Source organism: Heptranchias perlo, chromosome 8 (genome assembly GCF_035084215.1).
Source record: "Heptranchias perlo isolate sHepPer1 chromosome 8, sHepPer1.hap1, whole genome shotgun sequence".
NCBI lineage: Eukaryota > Metazoa > Chordata > Chondrichthyes > Hexanchiformes > Hexanchidae > Heptranchias > Heptranchias perlo.
This window is the reverse complement of record NC_090332.1, coordinates 78,022,823-78,047,913: the sequence shown is the minus strand read 5'-3', so window position 1 is coordinate 78,047,913 and position 25,091 is coordinate 78,022,823. Positions and strand designations below refer to the sequence as shown.

The window sequence follows — 25,091 nt, the reverse complement described above, 5'->3', positions numbered from 1 at the left end:
GCCTTGGTGCAATAGAGGCACTAATCATAGGATTTGGGCACTCTTACGCCATTCCAGGTCTTTTTAATATAGAATAATAAGCTCCCATGATTTATAGGTGCCGTCTACTTGGTATCAGGTACTGGTGGGTAGCCTTACCATGGCAGATTTTTCACTTTGGCAAACATTTTTGTAACAGCTCCCAAGTCCTCTGGTCATTAGAGATTGCATTCATCCTTTGTGTGATACCTCCACCCAGGCATTGTGCACTGCTCTCTTTTGGGGAGGATGCTGAATTGGACAATCTTCCTTTCACCTATTTCCTGAAACAGCAACTCCACAGCTGCCTTCATGGCATCCCTCACTGTCACCCCTCATCCATGAGATATCTAAGATCTGGTGCCGAGCAAAGGTAATAGCCCTGCTAAAACGTGAGAAAAATCATCGACTTGCAGCCAGTTACCGCTCCATCTCTCTGCTAAGTTGTGTGTACAAATTACTTAAGAGGCTTGTCCTTCAATGAAATGCCCTCACCATTGTTGAGATCCTGGGTGTTGATCAAGCAGGTTTTAAACCAAATTTCAGTACCTGTGATCAAGTGCTCAGTATTCATCATCTATATTGAGAATGGCCTCCAGACCAGACAGAAGACAAGTGCAGCATTCCTAAATCTTACTGCTGCAGATGACACAATTTGCCATGCAGGTCTACTGTACAAACTTTCATTGGTCCTACTGAAATGGGTTGTCATGGGCTGTGGAACTTCTGCTGAGATGCCACCAGTTCCAAAAATAATAATTCTGGAGGTCACAAAACAACAGTCTACACCGGGGGTCATTGACACTTCTCAATTTTTTCACAAATAAACTTCCCACATCATTGCCAGGAGTTTTATTTACTCAGACAACATGGGGGTGATTTTAAACCCCAAGGACGGGTGGATTGGGGGCGGGTGGGAGTTGAAAATAGTTGTTTTTTGGGTCGTGACCGCAACCCGGCTTTATTTCCGGGTTTAAAGTCGGCGCGTAAAAGTACAGGCTTCCCACTGAGAATGCAAAGTCCGAAAATTTTAAACTACATCACGTGCAAATCTACCCCTGCTTACAGATGCGTTTAATCCACCGAGCAACAGTCTTAGCCCAAGGCATCTTGTTCGGAAAACACCTCTGATGAACCTGGATGCCACCTTCAGATGGTGTACCAGGTGGCAAGAACAAGCTTCAAACATAACCAGTGCCTATATAGTGATATCCAACTGTTCAGCCCTCTGGTTTTGACCTTCCATGCAATCTGTGGGTAAAGCTCATTCGTTATGTCTCATTGCTTAGTTTCTTTGGTCATCTCCTTTTAATAAATTGACATAATGTTTCTTTTCTTGCTATTATTATCTTTGTCCTAATGGCCTATGATATTGCTGTACAATATGTGTAATTTCAAATTTTGGGGACTCTCGATTATCTGCCAATTCCTATTGTCTGATGGGGTGGAGGGAATCCCTCCATAAAGGAGGGTTCACTGTATACCGAGAAATATATAAGATTACATCCAAAGTAGAATAAATGATAAAATACTGGAGTGGGCCACTTGTGGAAAGAATAATTCAGTGAGAGAAGTAGTGCACATTACCAATACCACTACTGTTACATTACTTCTGCTCCAAATTCTAATTTAACCATCTTAGAAAGAAAACGCTCAGATCCTGAAATGAATTTGAAAGGAAGAGCTGCAGGTGCCCAATGTGAAGTCTCGCTCATATATGTTAACAAGGCCCCCAATCTCTCTCCCACCATCACCACCGCAAGGAAAAGATCGAAGCAAACCAGCCATTGAAACATTGCCCCGTAAATACAGTTAAAGTGCCTCACTTCTGGTACTCCTTTCACTGCCCATCCCAGAATAAAGGGAAACCTTGACACTTTCTCCCCAGTGTATAAAAATAAATAATCACAAAAGCAATTAACTGTGACTATTCAAGTATTTTAAGATTAACACATAGTAAGTAACAGCTAAATTTCAACAATTATCAGTGTCCAGTAGGCAATTAGAATGTAACATAACTAACCAGATATTTTTTTAACCTGGACCACGCTGATTGTTTGTACAATTGAATGGTTTTTTAGACCACTTCAAAGGGTGTTAAGAATCAACCACATTGTTTGGATCAGAATCGCAAGTAAGGTTTCCTTTCCCGAAGGACATTAGTGAACCTGTTGGAATTTTACAAAAATCTATCATCCTCCATGGTCATTATTTCTGGTGTCTGCCCACAAATAACCAGATTTACTGAATTCAATTTCGCAATTTACCACAGTGGGAATTGATCTCACTACCTCTGGGTTGCTAATCTGGTTTTATAACCATTGGTAACCACCATAAAAATCACAATTTTCACAATCCTAAACAAAGAGATAAACAGTTCATCTTTTAAACTTTCCAGATTATCTGAATACACATCACTGAGCTCCAAGACCCAAGGGAGCCATGTGATTTATACACTGAAACAGAATAGTCTGACGCGTGACAGATCCAGAATCTCTGAATGGGATTCATTACTCTGAGCAAATTGTCAAGTTGAGTATTTTAACATGAAGAGTGCTACACACTCAGACCGCAATCCTATGTCATGATAGCAATAGAAACTCACCAAGAAATCTAATAATGGACCATTTTCAAAGTGGATCACTTCCAAAGCCTTGATCGCATTGGCAACAAAGATCATAAGCAAAATATTTTAAAAATAAGAAAAATGGCACTTCATAGCATGCATTATTAAAATATTCTTGGCCAATACAAGTTGTCACAGTAACTTAAGAAGGTGTTTTGAATCAAAGGATAGAATCATATATAGCACAGAAACAGGCGATTTGGCCCATTTGGTCTGTGAATGTATTTTTCACCACATCACCTGTTTTCACTCACTCGTTCGCTCCTCATATCCTTTAATATCATTTCTTTTCAAGTCTGATTCCATTTTAAAGGTATTTGTGGATTTTGCTTCAACAATAGAGCAGAACAATTGAATTCCTCATTCTAATGAACCCCTTTGTAAAGATTTTTTGCTTTTTGTAGTTATCTTAAATTAGTGCCTTTTCATTACTGTTTCATTGACCAGTGAGAACGATCTATTATAACTCTTCATGATCTTGAAGTCCTCCATCAGATAACCACTTAACCTTCTTAGTGAAAAAAATGTAACTTCTCAAGTATCTCTTCATAGCATCCCCGATAACATCCGAGCAAATCTATGCCACACCACTATAACAACTGTAATATATTAAATTAAATATAAACTGTAATACATGTATGTCATGCACTCCTTATTTGGGCATTACCTCTGTGACACACAGTCACTCCTGCAATTATACATTTCTACCGTTGAGTTGGCACGCCAGTGGGAGGTTCACACCTCGATCTGGCCAACTCCAGTGGGGTCCTTGTTTAAATATGCACATCTGGTCCCGGTGATGTCATCGGGACCTGACTGCAATCTTAACCCCAGGTTCACATGGGGAAACCCTGGTGGCTCTCCTGCTAGGCCAAACCAGTCAGGAATTGGATCCAGGGCCAGAAAAGGCCCAGAAAGTTAAGTTTTAATACTTTTTTTGGGTTTCCTTCAGGCCAGGAATAGCAGGAGTGCTCCTCCGAGCCAGACAAGGAAACCTTGGGCATCCTCTGCTCCAGGCGTCCTCCTGCTCCCCTGACTACAGCCCTTCCAAACCCCCCTGACCTCTCACCTTAGTGCCAGGGACCATTCTGCCTGGTCCTGGTGGCGGCCTCCTACCACCTGTACTCTCACTCCCGTCTGCCGGCGAGATAGTGATTCTCATCGGGTTTGGGCAGGAGTCCGACCTCTGATATGGAAATGAGGCCTGGAGCTAAATTCTCTCTGGGCGCCACGTGGTCCTAGCATGCGAGCTTGCTGCTTGCCCTTCCCCACCACCACACCCCCTACCCCGGCACCAATCCCGCTCACTAGCAAAATCGCTCCCCAAGAGTCTCCAGCTTGCTTGAGGCACCCCAGACAGTCTTATACCAGACTGACCTGTGAGTGCTTGGCGTTGACACTGGAGTGCAATGGGATGGGAGTACATTTTACTTGACAGTACTAAGATGGGAGTACATTTTACTTGACAGTACTAAAATGGGAGTACATTTTACTCCACAGTACTAAGATGGGAGTACATTTTACTTCACAGTATTAAAATGGGAGTACATTTTACTTCACAGTATTAAAATGGGAGTACATTTTACTTCACAGTATTAAAATGGGAGTACATTTTACTTCACAGTACTAAGACGGGAGTACATTTTACTTCACAGTACTAAGATGGGAGTACATTTTACTTGACAGTGCTAAGATGGGAGTACATTTTACTTCACAGTATTAAGATGGGAATGCATTTTACTTCACAGTACTAACACCCCTCACCTTAATAAGCACAAAAATTCATCCTCTTCCCCCTCCCCATAGAAAATATTTTAACAAATGTCAAGAAATTGCCAGGGACAAAAAAGGTCAATCTTAATGATTTGATTTTATATGAGCTATCCACGCTGAAACCCCTTCTTTGGGAAAGTGCCTTAAAAATGATTTTGAAGAGAATTCCTTCTGTAATTAAGGATTTGCTGGATGGAAACATGACAGGTATTGGGATAAGTTATTCAGTGGCAGTTTTTCCAAGTTTTTCCTTTGATACTCTCAAAAATACAAAAGCTTAATTCTTGAAGGCTTTACCTACTCAACTCGCCAAACTATCAGTTCAGGAGCAGCGCCTAAACCTTTCATCCAGATTTTTGTCTATCAATTGTGATAGAGCACGTCAGAGGAAATACATCTTCAGGCTTTCACTGTGGAAGCAGCTACGGAAAATGGAGTGTTTCTGATATACCGTTCCCACTCTTTTAAACGGTCAAGCAATGGCATTTTATAAGAATCGTGTTTACACAGCACCGCACTTGTGAGTCATGATTCAAACCCCTTCCTCCTGAAATCCAAATAGCAAGATAATCTTCCTGTTTTCACAGACGAAGAATTCTACTCAAGCTGCATTTTACTTCTGCCTGCAAGAGATTTCCCCTCCTTAAAAAAACACTGTAAGCCAATACTGATTCAATCAGAGAGCTAAGCTATCAAAGCAAAGGCATTTAACCTAGCGACAGGGAGCAGGGTTTTGTTTTGGGGAATGCAGCGATGGGAAAGAATGCAGCACACATTCCTAGAAATTGAAGCTGAATTCTGTCTTTTGTGCATAATTTTAAATGTAAAAATAACATGACTAAGTACATAAGTAAATGTACATGTTTACACAGTGATAGTGGCTGAATCTGTGAGTCATTCAGCAGCACAGCCGCACTTTGAAATAAAAACAGAAAATGCTGGAAATGAGGCAGCATCTGTGGAGAAAGAAACAGAGTTAACGTTTCAGGTCAAAGACCTCTCGTCAGAACTGGAAGACGTTAAAGAATTAAAGTTTTTAAGCACGTACAGAGCCAGGGAAAGATGGAGGGGAGGGTTAAATGACAAAAGGGATGATGGTGCAAGGTAAGGAGGGTGGTAATGGGACAGGTTAAGAGACAAAAGATGGGTCTGGAGTAGATGTAAATGGCAACAGCAGAACCATTAACAGCACTTGCTGTCTGTAAAAATGCCTCCCAAAGATACACAAAGCCAACACACCCGGACGTCCTATCGTATCAGGCAACGGAACCCTGTGTGAGAACCTCTCTGGATACATCGAGGGCATCCTGAAACCCATCGTGCAGGGAACCCCCAGCTTCTGTCGCGACACTACAGACTTTCTACAAAAACTCAGTACCCACGGACCTGTTGAACCAGGAACACTTCTCACCACGATGGACGTCTCGGCACTCTACACCAGTATCCCCCACGATGACGGCATCGCTGCGACAGCATCGATACTCAACACCAACAACAGCCAATCTCCAGACGCCATCCTACAACTCATCCGCTTCATCCTGGATCACAATGTCTTCACCTTCAATAACCAGTTCTTTACCCAAACACACGGAACAGCCATGGGGACCAAATTCGCACCCCAATACGCCAACATTTTCATGCACAAGTTCGAGCAGGACTTCTTCACTGCACAGGACCTCCAACCAACACTATACACCAGATACATCGACGACATTTTCTTTCTATGGACCCACGGTGAGGAATCATTAAAGAGACTACACGATAACATCAACAAGTTCCATCCCACCATCAAGCTCACCATGGACTACTCCTCAGAATCAGTTTCTTTCTTGGACACACGAATCTCCATCAAAGACGGGCACCTCAGCACCTCACTCTACCGCAAGCCCACGGACAACCTCACGATGCTCCACTTTTCCAGCTTCCACCCTAACCACGTCAAAGAGGCCATCCCCTATGGACAGGCCCTGCGAATACACAGGGTCTGCTCAGACGAGGAGGAACACGATGGACACCTACAGACGCTGAAAGATGCCCTAGTAAGAACGGGATATGATGCTCGACTCATCGATCGACAGTTCCGATGGGCCACAGCGAAAAATCGCGTAGACCTCCTCAGAAGACTAACACGGGACGCAACCAACAGAGTACCCTTCGTCGTCCAGTACTTCCCCGGAGCGGAGAAACTACGCCATGTTCTCCGCAGCCTTCAACATGTCATCAATGATGACGAACACCTCGCTATGGCCATCCCCACACCTCCACTACTCGCCTTTAAACAGCCACCCAACCTCAAACAAACCATCGTTCGCAGCAAATTACCCAGCTTTCAGGAGAACAGCGTCCACGACACCACACAACCCTGCCACGGTAACCTCTGCAAGACATGCCAGATCATCGACACAGATACCACCATCACACAAGAAGACACCACCCACCAGGTGCACGGTTCATACTCCTGTGACTCGGCCAACGTTGTCTACCTTATACGTTGCAGGAAAGGATGCCCCAGAGCATGGTACATTGGCGAGACCATGCAGATGCTGCGACAACGGATGAACGGACACCGCGCAACAATCGCCAAACAGGAGGGTTCTCTCCCTGTCGGGGAACACTTCAGCAGTCATGGACATTCAGCCACCGACCTTCGGGTAAGCATACTCCAAGGCGGCCTTCGAGACACACGACAACGCAAAATCATCGAGCAGAAATTGATAGCCAAGTTCCGCACCCATGAGGACGGCCTCAACCGGGATCTTGGGTTCATGTCACACTACACGTAACCCCACCAGCGAACAAATGTTTTCAATATAACGGGTCATTGACTGTCTTCCTTCTCTCTCTCTCTCTTTTTTTGGGGGGGTTTGTATATTCGGTGGCCTTTTAGGTGACACCTTTCTGTCTGCTCACTGTGATTGCCTTGGCAACGGGCAGTAATCACCAGGCATTGTTCTGTGATTTTCAAATGCGAAGAATTCGAAAATTTCATTTCCACACCGTTCACCTGACGAAGGAGGAAGCCTCCGAAAGCTTGTGGAATTTAAAATAAATTTGTTGAACTATAACTTGGTGTTGTAAAATTGTTTACAATTGTAAAAATGGGAGCAGTGGTTATGATCTGAAGTTATTGAAATCGATGCTGAGTCCGGAAGTCCAATTTGACTCTGTGATGTGTTGATTAAACTCCTGGGGTTGTAAGTTATGCAGTGAAACTGGTTGATCTGTACAGGTGTATTGTGTCCCTGCACAAAAACAATGTGAGCTTAAAAGTGTTTCCCAACGTAAACTTAATACCAGTCCTTTTTGCCTTTTTACCCCAACTTGTTTGTTATCTAATAAGAAACCGCAAACAAACCACATTTAACTGGCCTTAAAACAGCAGCGTTCCCATACTTTTCAAAAAAATGAAAGAACTTTTCCAACTTCTGTGTAAGGTTTTTTAAAAACAATTACACACTTTATAGTCAGCCTAGTGCGTCCCAAACCCACGTGTTCTGCCACCCTCTGCCCTGCCTCTGGATTACAGTGACTGATTCGATAAGCATGCTGCCTCATTAAAATTCATTAAGATATGCCGTCCTCATGCTTTGTCATCTGTTACAGCCACAACTCGAGCCTCGTACCAGGGGATGGACAGCACTGTCTGTGGCTGCCAAGGTCACCATGGTCCTTATCATTTATGCTCCTTTCAGGCTGCTGCAGATGACCTTGGCGATATCTCTAGTTCGCAGACCACCGTTGCATCAGGGAGATCACCAAAGCTCTCTACATCAGGAGGAACATCTACATCTCTTTCCCCGTGGACAGAGTGAAGCAGGATGATAGAGTACTAGGCTTCATTCGCATTGCAGGGTTCAAGGTGACATGGACTGCACCTGCATTGCCTTGCGTGCCTCCCATTACCAGCTTGGTATCCTTATCAATAAAAAGGGATTCCACTCCCTCAACATTCAGTTGGATTGCGACCACAGGCAGCGCATCATGCAGGTCTGTGCCCGGTTTCCTGGCAACAGTCATGACTCATTTGTCCTTCGCCAGTTCTCTGTGCCGCCTTTGTTCCAGCCAGGCCGTCAGTTTACAGGATGGCTACTGAGCAACAAGGGCTATACCCTTCAGAGTTGGCTCATGACTCCTTTCAGGAACCTGGGCACAGCTGGCCTACAATGAGAGTTACGCTGCCATCAGAAATGTCATCGAGCAGACAATTGGCATGCTCAAGCAATGCTTCTGCTGCCTAGGCCGTTCGGGAGGAGCTTTGCAATACAGTTCTGTATTTGTGGTCATCTGCCGGATGCTCCATAACTTTTCCATCATGAGGGACCAACCCTTACCACCACCTGGGCAGCAAGAAGTACAGCAGGAGGATGAGGATGAGGAGGAGGAGTGCTGGCTGTGTGGCCAGGGACCCCGTGAAGAGGCGCATGAAGCGCTTGCCCCTCCCCCCTGCCCGCCCCACCCTCTGCCCGCTCTGCCCCCGCCCACCCTGCACCCCCTGCCTGCACCACCCCATGCCCCCTCCGCCCCTGCCCCCGTGCCTCCGCCCCCACCGTCTCCGCCCCCTGCATCTCCGCCCGCTACCCCCTGCCCGCTCTGACCCTGCCCCCTGCGTCTCCGCCCGCTCCGCCCCTTGTGCCCTCCCACCCACTCCGCCCCCTGCACACCCCTTTTCCAGCGTGATTGTATTTCTAGGCTGGTGAGTCAGTGAAGGTCAGCAAAAAACAGGGTGACAGTGGGACTTTGTGAAAGTTCTGGATGAGTTTTGTAGAGTGGAGATTGGGAGTCCAGTAAGGAGGGAATTGGAGAAGTTTAATCTAGAGGGGGCAAAGACATGAATGAAGTTTCTAGTGACAGTTGGGGTGAGGTAGGGATGGAGGTGGACAATATTTTGGAGGTAGAAGTTGCCAGTCTTGGTGAAGGACTAGACCTGTGGTTTGAAGCTCAGCTCAGGGTCTAACAGGCCACCTAGGTTGCCCACCATCGGTTTGAACTTGAGGCACATCCAGGAAGGGGCATTGAGTTAGGAGCTGGAGCATGGAGTTTCTGATGGGGGCCAAACAAGATGGCTTTCTCACACCAATGTTGAGCTGCTGAAAGTTCTAGCTGGTCCATGACTTAATGTTGGGACAAATAGTCAGACACAACAGTATCAGGCCTAGAATAGAGAGTGGTGACGGAGAGAGAAAGCTGCATTTTGTGACAGTTATTTTCTTTTATAGAATTCAATTGCTGGAGACAGTGCAGAGAAGAACTATAAAGATGATTCCTATCATCAGTGGACCAAATTATGAGGAAAGACAGGAGAAACCTGGGCTCTTCAGACTTGAAAGAGATAACTAAGAGGGACCTCATCGATGTATATGCTGGCCTTTATATCTACAGGACTGGAGTACAAGGGGGCAGAAGTTATGCTGCAGCTATACAAAACCCTGGTTAGACCGCACCTGGAGTACTGTGAGCAGTTCTGGGCACCGCACCTTCGGAAGGACATACTGGCCTTGGAGGGAGTGCAGCATAGGTTTACTAGAATGATACCCTGACTTCAAGGGTTAAGTTACGAGGAGAGATTACACAAATTGGAGTTGCATTCTCTGGAGTTTAGAAGGTTAAAGGGTGATCTGATCAAAGTTTATAAGATATTAAGGGGAACAGATAGGGTGGATAGAGAGAAACTATTTCCACTGTTTGGGGATTCTAGGAGTAGGGGGCACAGTCTAAAAATTAGAGCCAGACCTTTCAGGAGTGAGATTAGAAAACATTTCTACACACAAAGGGTGGTATAAATTTGGAACTCTCTTCCGCAAACAGCAATTGATACTAGCTCAATTGCTAAATTTAAATCTGAGATAGATAGCTTTTTAGCAATCAAAGGTATTAAGGGATATGGGCCAAAGGCAGGTATATGAAGCTAGATCACAGATCAGCCATGATCTTATCAAATGGCGGAGCAGGCACGAGGGGCTGAATGGCCTACTCCTGTTCCTATTTTCCTATATAAAAAAGACTTGCATTTATATAGCAGCCAAAAGACTGCTCCTCCGACAGTGCAGCACCTCCCTCAGTACTGCACTGGGGTGTCAACCTAGATTTTGTATTCAAGTCTCTGGAGTGGGGCTTGAGCCCACAATCTTCTGACGTAAGATAGTAAACTGTATAGCAAAGGTGAAGCCAGAATATCTAGGATTGCTGCCTCAGATTTTTCTTCCCCAATACACATGGCAACACGTAGCTATAATCAAAATAAATAAATAGAAACAATCTGTAAATGTAACTTCACAGCAGCTAGAACAACAGCACTGGATTGAAAAACACTTTCAATAAATGAAATATGCCAGAAAAGGGACTTATGTAACCCACTAGTGACTAATTCTCAGAATGACCTTTTAGTCCAGGCTCCCTAAGAACTGAAGCAATGAAGGCAGCTGATACATCCACATCTGGCAAATTAATTTGGGGTGGTATTTCTTATTGACTCATAAACCAAGTGTTATGAACTCAACTGGAAGTGATCATTAAACACTGGTTTCATTGAAACTGCTTTCACAGAATTAATAGAGAAATTTTGTAGGGGACCAATAAAAGTTTGTAATCAATTACACAGAATTAAACAGGACAATTCAAAAGGTGTCATTTGTCCTCTGGCTGGAAACCTATCTCCTGTACCAAATAACTTGCATTTATATGGCACGTCTTACACAGTAATGTCCCAAGATGCTTCACAGAGAACAAATGCTGAGCAGCAAAAGACGTTAGGGGAGATGACTGAATACATGGTCAAAGAGATAGGTTTTCAGGTGGCTTTTAAAGGAGGGGAGGGGAGCAGCAAGACAGAGGGGTTTGCAGAGGGAATTCCACAGAGTGGGGCCGAGACAACTGACGTCTCTGCCACAAACGGTGGGTTAAAGGGAGAAGGAGAGTCGGGTTCAGAAGACTGAGATAAGGATTTTAAAACTGATACTTTGAGGGATGGGAAGCCAAGAAAGATCAGGGAAGATATGTGTGATGAACGAGCGAGACTTAGTGAAGGACAGGATGTGGACAATCGAGCTTTGGACATGTTGAAATTTGTAGGAAAGTGGGCATTGAAGAGGTTGAGTCTGGAGGTAACAAAAGTGTGTAAGTTGCACCTTGCATGAGTTTCAAAATATTGTAGACTAGGGCATCAAGGATGTGTATGTACTGCAACTTTAGTATCGTTACAAAGTTTGGTCCTGACCTGGCCTGGGATAAAAGCACTGTGACACCTCTGGAGAAGGCAGCTTCACAGTGATTAGATTTATTACTGCATAGCGTATAATCCCAGATGCCAAACCTGCTTCACAGTTCTTGGGCTTGTTGTATAAGCTTGGCTCAGTGATAGGACTTTCACCTCTGAGTCTAGAAGTCATGGGTTCATACCCTGCTCTGTAGAGACTTCAGCACATAATTCAGGCTGACACTTCAGTGCAGTACTAAGGAATCACTGCAATGTTGGACATACCATTTCACAGATGAGAAGTTAAACTGTGGCACTTTTTTAAAAAAGGGCAGGGGTGTTTTCCTAGTGTCCTGGCCAACCTTTATCCCTCAACCAACATCACCAAAACAGAACAATTGGTCATTTATCTCATTGCTGTTTGTGGGACCATGTGAGGCTGCAGTATTTGCCGTGGCTCAGTGGGTAGCACTCTCGCCTGAGTCAGAAGGTTGCAGGTTTAAGCCCTTCTCCAGAGACTTTAGCACATAATCCAGGCTGACACTTCAGTACAGTACCAAGGCAGCGCTGCACTGTTGATGGTGCCTTCTTTCCGATAAGATGTTAAACTGAGGTTCCATCTGCCCTCTCCGGTGGACGTAAAAGATCCCAAAGCACTATTTCGAAGAAGAGCAGGGAAGTTCTCCCCGGTGTCCTGGTCAATATTTATCCCTCAACCAACATCACAAACAGGTTGTCTTGCCATTATCGCATTGCTGTTTGTGGGATCTTGCTGTGCACAAATCGGCTGCTGCGTTTCCCACATTACAACAGTAACTACATTTCAAAAGTACTTCAATGGCTGTAAAGTGCTTTGGGACATCCTGAGCTTGTGAAAGATGCTATAGAAATACAAGTTCTTTCTCACATGGAGTGTAATTCCATATGTCAAACCTAGTTTATAAAGTGCGGAGAGGGCCCTTAGACTTTCTGAGCACTTTCTGAACTTGCGTGCAGTTGATTTAAATATTTAGAGAGTGTGCAGACTCCACCATATGCACATGCTAAATATTTTTAATTTTAATTGCTGGGAGGATTGCTCTGTGCATCTGCGTAAACAGGCAGAGAATTAACTGGTAGCTGCAATATAAATGCATCATTACACTGTCAAACTTCAGCAAACTGGCCAATTGATAGGCCAGAGTCTACTGTTGCAACAAAGTACTCACATACAGTTAGTTGCTTTCCATGAATGTGTCACCCCACAATTTTCAAAACTGCACTATTAGTAAACAGGAAATCATTCCAGCCAAATTTCCACATTCATAAAAATGTTGGCCAAAGGTTTAGGATCACGTTATTAAGCCTGAACAAACATTGTTACTCACTTCCTGCAAGTACTGGCTGTTGCTTTAACCGCATGTCCTCGATGGGGTTTTATTTTTGTTCAATCACTACTTCAGGTATTGTATTTTTTTGGAATGTTTCTATAGATTATTCTTCAAGGTGCTGATTATGACGACATTTGCTGTGCTAACCATATGGAGTTATTGCTCACTAGCAGGGTTAAGGTTAAATTATATAAGCCTCCTAACTACAAGTACTGGCAGCCATAAACATGATTTAAAGCAGCGCAAGCTGTGAAAAAACCCAAGAGGTTACTTTTACACGTGGAAGAGACTTCGATAGGAGAATGAAAACCATCGTTTTAAAAGCAAACTTTAGATCCTACATTGTTCCAGCAGTTGGGAGGTCACAAGGCCAACGCAGCCTCCAGTGATTTTTTGGGGCTTGCTCACTTGCTTATTGTCCAGGTTTCTGACAAACTGCTAAACCAGGAATTGTATTTACAAACAAACCACTCCATACTTCAGAATGTTAAAGAGACAGTAACAAGGAAAATTTCTGACATGTCAGAGTTGAAACATTCGCACACATTACATTGCTAAAACATTCCATTTTTATTGCGTGCAAAATACAATGTTTCAGTTGTACAGAGTAATGCACAGTGTGCTAATACAGTATTGAGGGGTTTTCAGTCAGGTACTCAAAATATTACTGCCGTACAAATTCTTAGTACTGTTCTAAACTACATACAAAAATCACAAATGCCATTTCATTAAAAAGGCAATCTACCTACACGTAATCTTGATGTAAGCAAATTTCAGGTTAACAATTTGTTCCCATCGTACACAGTAATATAACCTGTTCTTATACTGGTAATTAGCAGTTTGTTTCTGCACCAGTCAGTGCTTAGAATAAGGTTCAACTGCATCACTGAAACAGAGATTTTGGTTTACCAGTGGTCGTGATTAAGTTATCCTTGCATGAAATACCTAACTTTTCTAGGAACAACTCAAACAAGTATAAGAGCATGAAACCAGGAGGTGGTTCAGAGCTTGGAATTGTAGGGTGATAGAGTGAAGCTCAAAGGAGATTGTTGAAAGTCTAGAAATCCTGGCCAATAGGCTTCTGCCGAAGGATATATCACCATTACATGGTAGTCAGGATGATACTGAATGCAGCTTGCAGGAGATCAGCACTGACTCCCACGGACTTTGGTTCCCTGGTCTAATCTTTGTCAGCATTGCAACTATTAGGAATGTCAAGAAGGTTTATGCACTGAATAGTTTCCTCGCGTAATATCTTACTGGCCTATGCAGCTGAACTGTTTAATATGGAGCATCACCAACCAGGTCAGTTGAATTGAAACTTTTGAAAAATCTTTTGTGACTATGGAAATGAAATAAAAACTAGGAATGTTAAAATCAAAAATTTGTATGTTGGTCGGTATTAAGTTTATAAGATACTTATGCTATGGTTGACAAGTGGCCAGAGGAACAAACTGAAGCAAGTAACCTAAGAGTGGGATTATGTACATTGTGATGTGTGTACTCCATTAAATGTCTCACAGGGCCCATGATTTTCCCCTGTTGATAATTTGGGATTATTCAGTATTGTATGTAGAGGATCACATGGAGCAATAGTTTTTCAATTTGAAAATATCTTTGCTGACATGACAAATCTTCATCATAATAGTCCAAAAGTATCATCAAACCCTGTACTGATGCTTTCTTTATACTGCATGGAGCCTGGTCACTGTATGTAGAGATAAACTATTTATTTGATTACATTCTATTTCCCCTCACCCTTAATTTGCCTCACTGAGTCTTTTCATCAGACCTCTCCATCACCATTATCAATTCTATTTCACAATCTATTGGGATGGGGGGAGAAACTGGGAATCAAGTGGTATGTTGTATTTTTGTGGTCATGATGAAGGTTTCACTGCTAGGAAATGGAATATTCTATTTCAGGTCAGGTATAGGATAAATCTATTTACAGAACAGGGCTAATTTTCCTAGATACTTGCATCTGGGAACTAAGCATTTTGTAGTCCAGCAAAAAAGGGGTGGAGACCTAGATCTGTGATCCTATTATGTTGCCCCAGGGTTCCCTGTAGGGGCAGAGCCTGGCCTGCGTCTGCAGAAGGTGCAGACCAGACTGAACCATGCTGATGAGGTAGGAGGGGACACACCTGGCCTGCTACCCCTTTTACCAGGTGCTATGCTTGCTGGGCGCCCATGTGCAGGGGAAACCAGAAACGGCTGGCACTGTGGCCTGCCCTCGAAACCCCACTGACTGAAGGTTCCTTGGGGGCGGGTCAAAGGTCTACAGCTGTGCCTCTCATTGCACATAGGACCCTTAGAGCACAGACAGGGAGGAGTCTTTGATCCCATTGCTCTGGACTGGATTCCAACTCAGGCCCCAGAGGGAAAAGAGCACTGCTCCAACAATGGATACTTTAAAGCTGATGTAATTTCACAGCATTTTACAAAATATTTATACAGAACCATTAAATGCCAGCTGACAGAAATGGGCCCTCAAGATTACAGACACAATGCAAGGAGTGAAGATATTGGTATATTCCATAGGCACTGTATTGTAAATTTACTGTTTAGAGACACAGAAAATCTCACTGTAAAAAGCCAGCATGGAATGTTTAAGTGGCAATTAAGTGCAGTGAAGATACAATAATGTAAACACAACGATGTATCAACTGAACATAAACACAGTATGTTTTTCTTTCCCACCCAGCATGCCATCTGGCAGCTCAGCCGAGAATGGATGAAACTCACTTCTGACTACAGCAGGTGGATTCAAGTGACAGGTAAAGCCGGAAACTAAACCTCGAATTACATGGTCAGGTCTACTTTCTACACTGCCAGGGCACACCACTCTGATCCTTTCTTTATCACATTCTTCTTTTGTTTATCCCTCTTTATTTTGTTTGCCTCTCATGCTGCTCTTCCTCTCTCTTTCTCTCTCTCTCTCTCATTCACACTTTCCAATTCCCACCTTCGTCTGTATTACGAGAGCTCGTTTCAGTACTGAGGGGCCAGGTCAGTAAGATTTTTTTGTGCTCAATAAGGTGAGGGATGAATAATTCTAGGAAATGCAACACTCACCATTTTGAGCATCCAGTGTCAATGAACAAGAACTCTCAGCTCAGATACAGTACAAGTTAGATGCAGAGCACAGTTCTGGTCAAACAGTGCTTCAGCCCCCAACCTCTTGCCATTTCTTACATCTTGTGTTCTCTCTGAACTATTTGCGAATGGAAAGATGATGTGGATTTGGACACTGATTAATATGCCTGCAGCAGTAATCTCTCTCTCTCCAAATCCTTAGGCCACATCACTGCACCCTACTGAATGTTTTACAGAAAAGTGCTGTATCCCATTTTGATGTTGGAGATGAATCAAAGCCCCAATGGTGTTGCATGTTAGGAAACACTGTAGCAATATTGCATAATTGTACGACAGCTGTGATGTGAATGATCAAGCAAATACCTTATGTTCAAGATAAAAAATATTGATCAATATATTGTGAATAATAAAAACAACTAAAAAAGAAATTAACAAGTGTTACAATTATATGCCCAGATGTTTACAAGAATAATAATTTCTGGCTTAAAAATATAATATAAAAAAAACCTCTCAGTTAACCAGCAACTGCTACCAAATTAATGTCTCTGGGATCCATAGAAACACACAGTCTTCCTATAAACATAAAACCATTTATGCAGCCTGCGCCCAAACTGATTTTATTCCCACTTTTTAGTCGAAGAGTAGGATGCAAATCATCCAGCTACTGTGACAGTTTTACTGATGCATTGCATCTGACAGGTCTTTGCCATGCACGGAGTGAATATCTGTTGCAAGAATATGCAAAAACCCAATAACCAGCTGTGTCTCTGGCGAAGTGTCGCACACAGTTCCAAGAACATCGACAATGGTTCACCTATTAAGGTCTACTGGGTTGTAACAATACACACCCCTGGCATGCTACAAAAAATAATTAAAATAAAACAAAAACAACCTTCAAGGTGCCCGACAAGAACAAAAAAAAAATTATTTGCTTATAAAATTTTGTTGCTTTCTTCAGAAACCATGGCGCTGCCCTCAATGGTGTTGCTGGGAAGGTCACTGTGAAGGCACTTGTAGACAAAATGAAAAATCTGTGGCTGAGACCTGCTGTGCAGCTCTGCTTTGATTTTCTGCGGGAAGGTATCAGGAGCCAGCTGCTGCCAAGTGTCATTTATCAGAAGGAAAAGACTGTAGTTCTCAGTGTCCTCAACTTGGAACTTGGCCGCACAAAGGTCACACAGCTCCTCTGTCGTAGTAAACGGTCTTACCAGTAACGTCTTGGCTGTGCAGCCACTTGTCATGTTGTTGAAGGCCACACGCAAGTAGTTCTGCACGGATTGAGATAGAGGAGAGAAAAGAGGATCATTTTAAAATCATAGAATCGTTACAGCACAAAAGGAGGCCATTCAGCCCGTCGAGCCCATGCCGGCTCTCTGTAAGAGCAATCCAGCTAGTCCCACTCTCCCGCCCTTTCCCCGTAGCCCTGCAAATTTTTTTCCTTCAAGTACTTATCCAATTACCTTTCGAAAGCCACGACTGAATCTGCCTCCACCACCATTTCAGGCAGCGCATTCCAGATCATAACTACTTGCTGCATAAAAAAGTTTATCCTCATGTCGCCTTTGGTTCTTTTGCCAATCGCCTTAAATCTATGTCCTCTGGTTCTCAACCCTTCCGCCAATGGGAACAGTTTCTCTCTATCTAGACCCCTCATGATTTTGAGCACCTCTATCAAATCTCCTCACAACCTTCTCTACTCTAAGGAGAACAACCCCAGCTTCTCCAGTCTATCCGCGTAACTGAAGTCCCTCATTTTAGCATGGCATTTATTAAGTGCAAGGCTGCAGAATATATAAAATTCCCTAATGACATTTAATTGCATATAAATGGTGAACTGTTCTGGGTTTGATTGGAGTTTAGATCTCTACAAGTGAAGCACCAAGCTTGAGTCCTGCTACGTTAGCAAGCCTCAGGGGTACAATCATCTTTAAACATCAAAGACTGAAACACTGCAGGGCATACTTGGCAGTCATCTGTATGGAGAACTGTGCCATTACCAAAGTTAAAATCTGTGTTGCTCAATGGGCTGCATGTGGATAGGTAGTTGGATCGTAATGATCAAGTTCTCTTATGGTTACAAAAGCAGCTCCTTATATAATAGTTCTTGCAGTAAAATATTTCATTTATTTATATGTTTTCAGGGTTCTTTAAATGGCATTGCTAGTAGGACTCATAAAATGTCCAATCTATGGTATTAAGATGCTACTACCATAGCTTCTTATATAACATCCATGAACTCATTCAGTGCTAAAGGCGCTACTGGCTGTGCTCCCACAGCCGCTCCCAATCTCAATCTTGGGAAGATACAGAGCTGAACAGGGAGTGCTGAAAATGGCTTGATAACAACAATGTGCGGTTAAATAATGTAAATTGTCAAAAGTCACGACAAAAATAAAAGTGGCGGCTGTGTCAGTGACACGACAGGCTGTTCTTGAGTTGTATTTTACATTTAATAACGCAAGATAAGAACATAAGAAATAGGAGCTGGAGTAGGCTATATGGCCCCTCAAGCCTGCTCCGCCACTCAATCAGATCGTGGCTGATCTTCAACCTCAACTCCACTTTCCCGCCCGATCCCCATAGCCCTTGATTCCCCGACAGTCCAAAAATCTATCAATCTCAGCCTTGAATATACTCAACGACTGAGCATTCACAGCCCACTGGGGTAGAAATTCCAAAGATTCACAACCATCTGAGTGAAGAAATTCCTCCTCATCTCAGTCTTAAATGGCTAACCCCTTATCCTGAGACTATGCCCCTTAGTTCTAGACTCTCCAGCCAGGGGAAACAGTCTCTCAGCATCTACCCTGTCAAGCCCCCTCAGAATCTTATATGTTTCAATGAGATCACCTCTCATTCTTTTAAACTCCAGAGAGTATAGGCCCATTCTACTCAATCTCTCCTCATAGAACAACCCTCTCATCCCAGGGATTTTTCAGGAGTTTGATTACAGAGGCTTACATGATCGTCAGCTCTTATACATTTCTAATTATTTTAATTGTAGACATAAACAGCAACTCATTTTTAAATAAAGGACTCAGTGCAAGGTATTTAACCCTTAAAAACATGCAACGGTCAACAGCTACCATCCACTTTTCTTTAAGGGACACACCTGGAAATCTTCCACAGAAGGAGTCGTTCTGTTGTTCGTTGTCCTCCTTTTATGCCACTGGTTTAGGGTATTCCTGGTTTGTGAGCTCAGTAACCTAGCTGCCTGTTCCTCTTGAAAATTCTTTATCAGTGAGAGTGCTCCATATGCACTGGTCAGGTAATAGCCACCTATACAGAACAAAACAGCAGGGGGTTATATGAATAGGGTCCATATTACAGCCATGTTTCGGGAAATGGTGAGTGGACAGTAAACAAATTCTGGATTTACAAATACAAGTCAAAACTGTCTGACAAGTTGGCCTTCAGAATATACATTACAAATCATTTAAATTCGATGCACAATTGTAAATTTCATAATTTGTTAATTCTTTTTGAATAAAATGCAGCAGGTGGTGTAAATCAGACTCTGGAAAATGGTGGCCTCTCATTTTGAAACAGACATTTTGGACTGGTGGTGAATGTCAACATTCTCGGCAGTGCAGTCACCTGGGTTGGGGGGGGGGGTGTGGAGAGCGGAAGGAGAGGTTCAAGAGTGACTTTCTCTATCAGTAATAATTTGTTCTGATACAAATGCTGAGGATGGTACTAGGGATAAAGAAAAAAAAAACTAAAATAAAAGCAGAGAATGCTGGAAATACACAACAGACCCATCAGCATTCAAAAGATGCTGTTGGTTTGTGTAGACACCATTCATTAGAACCGGAAGTTCTGGCAAATGTTATCTTGCATCTTTTCTCTCATCAAATGCTGATAAACCTGCTGGACGTCACTCAGGACCTGTCTGGCATTACTGAGACTGGCTGTATGAGAATTACTTAATATCAGCAGTGTTACAATTAATAATCAAGTGTTTCAATAAAAATTGCATTGTTTTAACTTTATAATTTGGCCCATTGCATGGTCAGCCTCAGTAATTCCTCTAAGCTACTTCACCCATTGATTGGACATACTGGCAGTATCTTGACAGAGTTTAATGCTGGATATCACTTGCCAGATTTGGTGTATGCCTATCATTTTTTGCATAAGCATAGTTAGGTAACACATTACATTACTTCTTACAAACATGTGAATGGGATACAAAAAGTGTTTTAATAATCAATCCCATTTTCAATTGGAATCCACTTTCTGACAAGAGTAGAACATTTAGGACAATTGGTTATAGTCTGATGAACAGCCTTAAGACACTGAAGTGGTGTGTGAGCTTTTACAGACAGGCAAACAGCATCATAGCCCAAGTCCCCTCACTTTACAGGTCAGAAGCAGTCACATTTTTTATATTCACAAAGTACATTACATGAACTTGTCAATACATTGTTTTAAAATTAATGATTTTATTTGCAGCCAGGCACCAATTCTCATTTAACAGTGTGTTTATGTGGGAAGTGACATCACAGACAATGTACCAATATGTAGAGCAGGAAGGAAGGAGAACACCCTGTGCTTAAACAATAAAAGTTCCATCCATACAACAGGATGCATTAAACTTCAGTATTTCTCAGTGTTCCCATACAAAATACTTCCCAGTAAAACACCGGTTAAGTGCCAGGAAAGTATTCCAAAAGCTCCATTGTATTCATTTATCTAGTTCAGTGTTAATAGTTCACATTTAAATAAAATGAATTATGAACTTATTCCATTCAACAGGTTGTGCCTCTATTCTCAAACGATGGTGGTATCCTGGTCATTTTTTAAACCAATAATGGAACAAGCCAACTATATACATAGCGTGCTGGTATATCTTACTCATCTTTAATCAAGACAATAGGTTCACCCATTGCTGACCCCAATTAATTAGGATTACAATGGCCTCAAGTTTTTTTCCCCCTACTTTTGTAATTTACTTCCTTCTCCTACTCCTTCCCCTCCTAAAGTCTCACCAGTTATATATAATTTTAAATCAGAAGCAAAATACAGCGGATGCTGGAAATCTGAAATAAAAACAGAAAATGCAGGAGAAGTTCAGCAAGTGAGGCAGCATCTGTGGAGAAAGAAACAGAGTTAACGTTTCAGGTCGAACACTGTTCCAATGAAGCTCAACGTAAGCTCGAGGAACAGCAACTCATCTTTCGTTAGGCACTTTACAACCTTCTGGACTCAACACTGATTTCAATAACTTCAGATCATAACCACTGGTCCCATTTTTTCGGACAGCAAGTGCTGGTAATGGTTCTGCTGCTGCCATTTACAGCTACTCCTGATCAATCTTTTGTTTCTTCACCTGTCCCGTTACCACCTTCCTTGCCTTGCACCATCATCCCTTTTGTCATTTAATCACTTTTGCCCTCTACCCTATCACAGACCTTCTCTTTTGTTCCTTCCTCCCCTCCCTCCCCCCTTTCCCTGGCTCTGTACTTGCTCAAAATCTTTAACTCTTTTAACATCTTCCAGTTCTGACTTTGACCTGAAATGTTAACTCTGTTTCTTTCTCCATAGATGCTGCCTGACTTGCTGAGCTTCTCCAGCATTTTCTCTATTATGTATAATTTTAAAGCTGAGAAGACAGACTGGAGACTTGTTGCAATGGCATGTTTAATCATTTACTAGGCGTGTACAAAGGCTGACCTGCCTCTAGTCTCCCCTTTGAGAAAGTAGAACAACTCATTCTAATAGCACAATAACTTGCCATTTAGGTAACAGTGGAAGCAAAACTGTGTCCTTCTCTTCTTGGCACAGCATAGTTGTGCCATGCTACTGGGTGACCCATGAACTGGAATTGTAATTCATCAAGTCACCATCAAAATAAACCTTTGTACAAGATTTGTTGGCACTTCATTGAAAGATGTAGAATCAAATGTGTGAGTCGTTGTGATTCATTTGGTTAGCAGTGTTCTAAAAATATAGCAATATGATGAATAACAACTTTGTACCTTCTCCATGCAGCAGTGATGGGTCCAACAGCTCCATCATGTATTCAATCTCAATCTCCAACTCTGGCATGTCACACTGGGCTACTATGTAGGTCAGCATAGGCAGGAAGTCATCAGCTCCATATAACCTCCCTGAGGGCACAATTACACAGACCGATCAGAACCAATATTTTTGTCTGTTTCTTGTGATAGAAATACGTTTCAGGGTAAATGAATTTCCAATAGGTAAGATGATTTTCATGCATTATAAGAGTATATCCTATTCGACGTCTCATGGTTTATTAATCAACATTTCATTGTATACCCAATGGTGAGAGAGTGGGACAATGGAGCACAGGTTCAAACTTGTGAAAGGCAACCTTAGGACCAATATCGAGAAGCTTTTCTTCACATCAAGAATAATTAACACAGGAAGGGACTTCTGGGTAGGCTGGTGGAGCCAAAAAAACCTTGAAATGATTTTAAAATGAATTTTGCGCTTCTACATGCAACATTCAACTGTGATGGACAACTGTAAAGTCTTTCAAGATGAATGAAGCAAGATAGGCTGAATGGCCTTTCTCACCTGTATTGATCAAGTGATTAGATATGTGTTTCATTGTATCTGGTCTCAACTTTACAGGAAGCATTTCAAATCTTGATATTTTAAAAATCCATTAATTAAGCACTATTCTGTGTTTGATTTATAGCAGAGGGCTACAACTTTTTTTAAAAATTGCATTTTTGCTGTAGAAATTGCCCAGTAAAGTATGACAAACTGATTTTTGGCACCTGCTATCTCAGTTTTATTGGAGGAGCAAGAATGAGGTGGTGGTGCTGGGCTGTGCTCATCCTCACTAATAAACACATTGATACTCATTCCTGGAACTGGCCAATTTTTGTAAGTTAGGTCCTTAAATCCCAGATACTGGGTCATGTAAAACAAAATATGGGTTTGAAAATTTATAGAAGACATTAAAGGGTACAGGGATAGAGCAACAAACGGGATTAGAATAGATAGCTCCAGTGGGGCAGTCAGTACCAGCATGAAGGGCTGAATGGCCTCCCTCAGTACCAACACAACTATGATATCTATTAAGATTATAAACAAGACCAAATTGTAATGTTATATGATGCTGTATTTACCAACCCATCAACTTTCAGGCGTAATTACCCATTCCCTCAGGCTGGTAAAGTTGCAGTAGATTTAGAAGTACATGACTGGGTGAAGCAGGCTGAATGGAGCACTCCCATTCCCCCAAATTCAAAGCCCACTGCACAGATAAATACACATTATCGGCAAGCAGTCACACAGTGAGTTTGATGACACCAGAATGTAACTGCTACGGGCAAATATATTCATTTAGTTGTAAGTGAGGCAGCACTAGTTATTGAACTTCAACTGTGCTGCCACCGATATAGTAACTGCAGTATTGGGTAAGCTGAAAGGATATCTGATGTGGGAATGGAAATTCACATTGTTCCACTAGAGGGTGTTCTTTTGTGGACACAGTGAAGTTTTGGATCTAAATCATTCCATAGGCGAATTGGGAATACCTAATGCTGATAGTTTGTGCAAAAAAGCATTCCTTTTGGTGATGCTAACAGCCTTTGAGTCAAGTCACCCCACCCACAAAAACAGGGATTGAATTATACTTGGAAATCTATAGATAATAGCACTGTACTAGAATCTTATAAATTTAATAGTATAGAAGGAGGCCGTTTGTTGAAAGAGTTATTCTATTCCCCTGCCATTCAAATTTTGGATTTTCCATGTAATTATCCAATTCCTCTTAAAAAGCTATTATGGGATCTGCCTCCACCAATGTTTCTAGTAGGGAAATCTATGTCTTAACAACCCACAGTGTAGAAAAAACATTCTCCTGACTTCTCCTTTTGATTAATACTTTAAATTTATATCCTTTAGTTACTAACTCATTGACCAGTGAAAATAGCTTTTTCCACCATTTATCTTATTAAAACTCCTCATAATTTTGAGCATTTCCATTAGATCAATTCTTAAGGTTCCCTGTTGTAGTGAAAAAAGTCCCAATTTCTCTTGCATCCTTTCATAACTAAAGCTTTTCATCCCTGTTATCATCTTAGTAAATCCTTTCTGTAACATCTCCATGGCCTGGACATCCTTCCCATACTAGGAATCTCAAAATATTCTAACTGCAGTCTAACCAATGAATTGTATAGGTTGAGCATCACCTCTTTACTTCTGTACTATATTCTCCTATGTCATGTTTCAGGATTTTTGACGTTTTTGTTTTCCTTTATGGAAAGGACTTCGGGATTGAGTTACGTTTAGGCATTATATATTTTTTTAAAAAGTGAATTTGAGCAGGTTTAAAAAGAAAGCCACAGGCTCGCATTGAATATGTATACTGAAGCCTGACAACGAGTACAATAGTGATCGACTCTCTCATCCCAGGTCCATTAGCCAGGATGACCCCTATTCATGAAAGGGACAGGGCATGTGGTTTATAATTTTCCCAGAGAGAAGTGAACATGAGCTAAGTATGTGGCATTTGCTTTGACTGTTACTCTATATGTTCACTTGCCATCTGGGAAATAAAGCAGTTGAATGATTTGTATCTGGCCTTGTCTTACCAAAGAAAAGATTGGAGAAGTGTGTGTGAGGGCAAGTGCAGGAGGCATGATATCCAATTGTTAGGGCACACTCCTGAACGTAAGATGCCCAGACCAGTTAGGGGAGTGACCAGCATTGCATTAGAGAATATCTACGGCAGACCCTAAATTTGTAATACCATATTTATAAAACCTAGGATTCCCATATGCTTTCCAACAGCTTTATCAACTTGTCCTCCCACTTTTAAATATTCGTCTATCTGAACCCTAAAGTCTCTTTACTCTTCTATTTCTTTTGCAGTTGTCACTATTTGGTGTACATTTTTCCTCCTTATTCTTGCTTCCAAAAGGCATCACTTCATTTCTCTCCACATTAAATTTCTATTTACTAACTGAATAAATCTTCCTGAAATTGCTTATAGTTCTCTTTATAGTTAACAACAGTCCCTATTTTTGTACCA

The 25,091-nt window shown here is 42.2% G+C and overlaps 1 protein-coding gene across 3 annotated transcripts in view; it reads right to left on the bottom strand.

Moving 5' to 3' along the window:
- Positions 1 to 13,530: 13,530 nt before the first annotated feature.
- The window catches only part of LOC137324738 (ras and Rab interactor 2-like), a 127,363-nt gene continuing 115,802 nt past the window's right edge, over positions 13,531 to 25,091 (bottom strand). For all 3 annotated transcript variants that reach the window (XM_067989396.1, XM_067989394.1, XM_067989395.1), the window contains 3 exons: positions 22,057 to 22,188; positions 19,191 to 19,357; positions 13,531 to 17,346 (listed from right to left, as the gene is read on the bottom strand). In XM_067989396.1, coding sequence (XP_067845497.1) covers positions 17,011 to 17,346; positions 19,191 to 19,357; positions 22,057 to 22,188 — 635 coding nt within the window. In that variant the 3' untranslated portion in view covers positions 13,531 to 17,010. The remainder of the gene's footprint in view (positions 17,347 to 19,190; positions 19,358 to 22,056; positions 22,189 to 25,091) is intronic.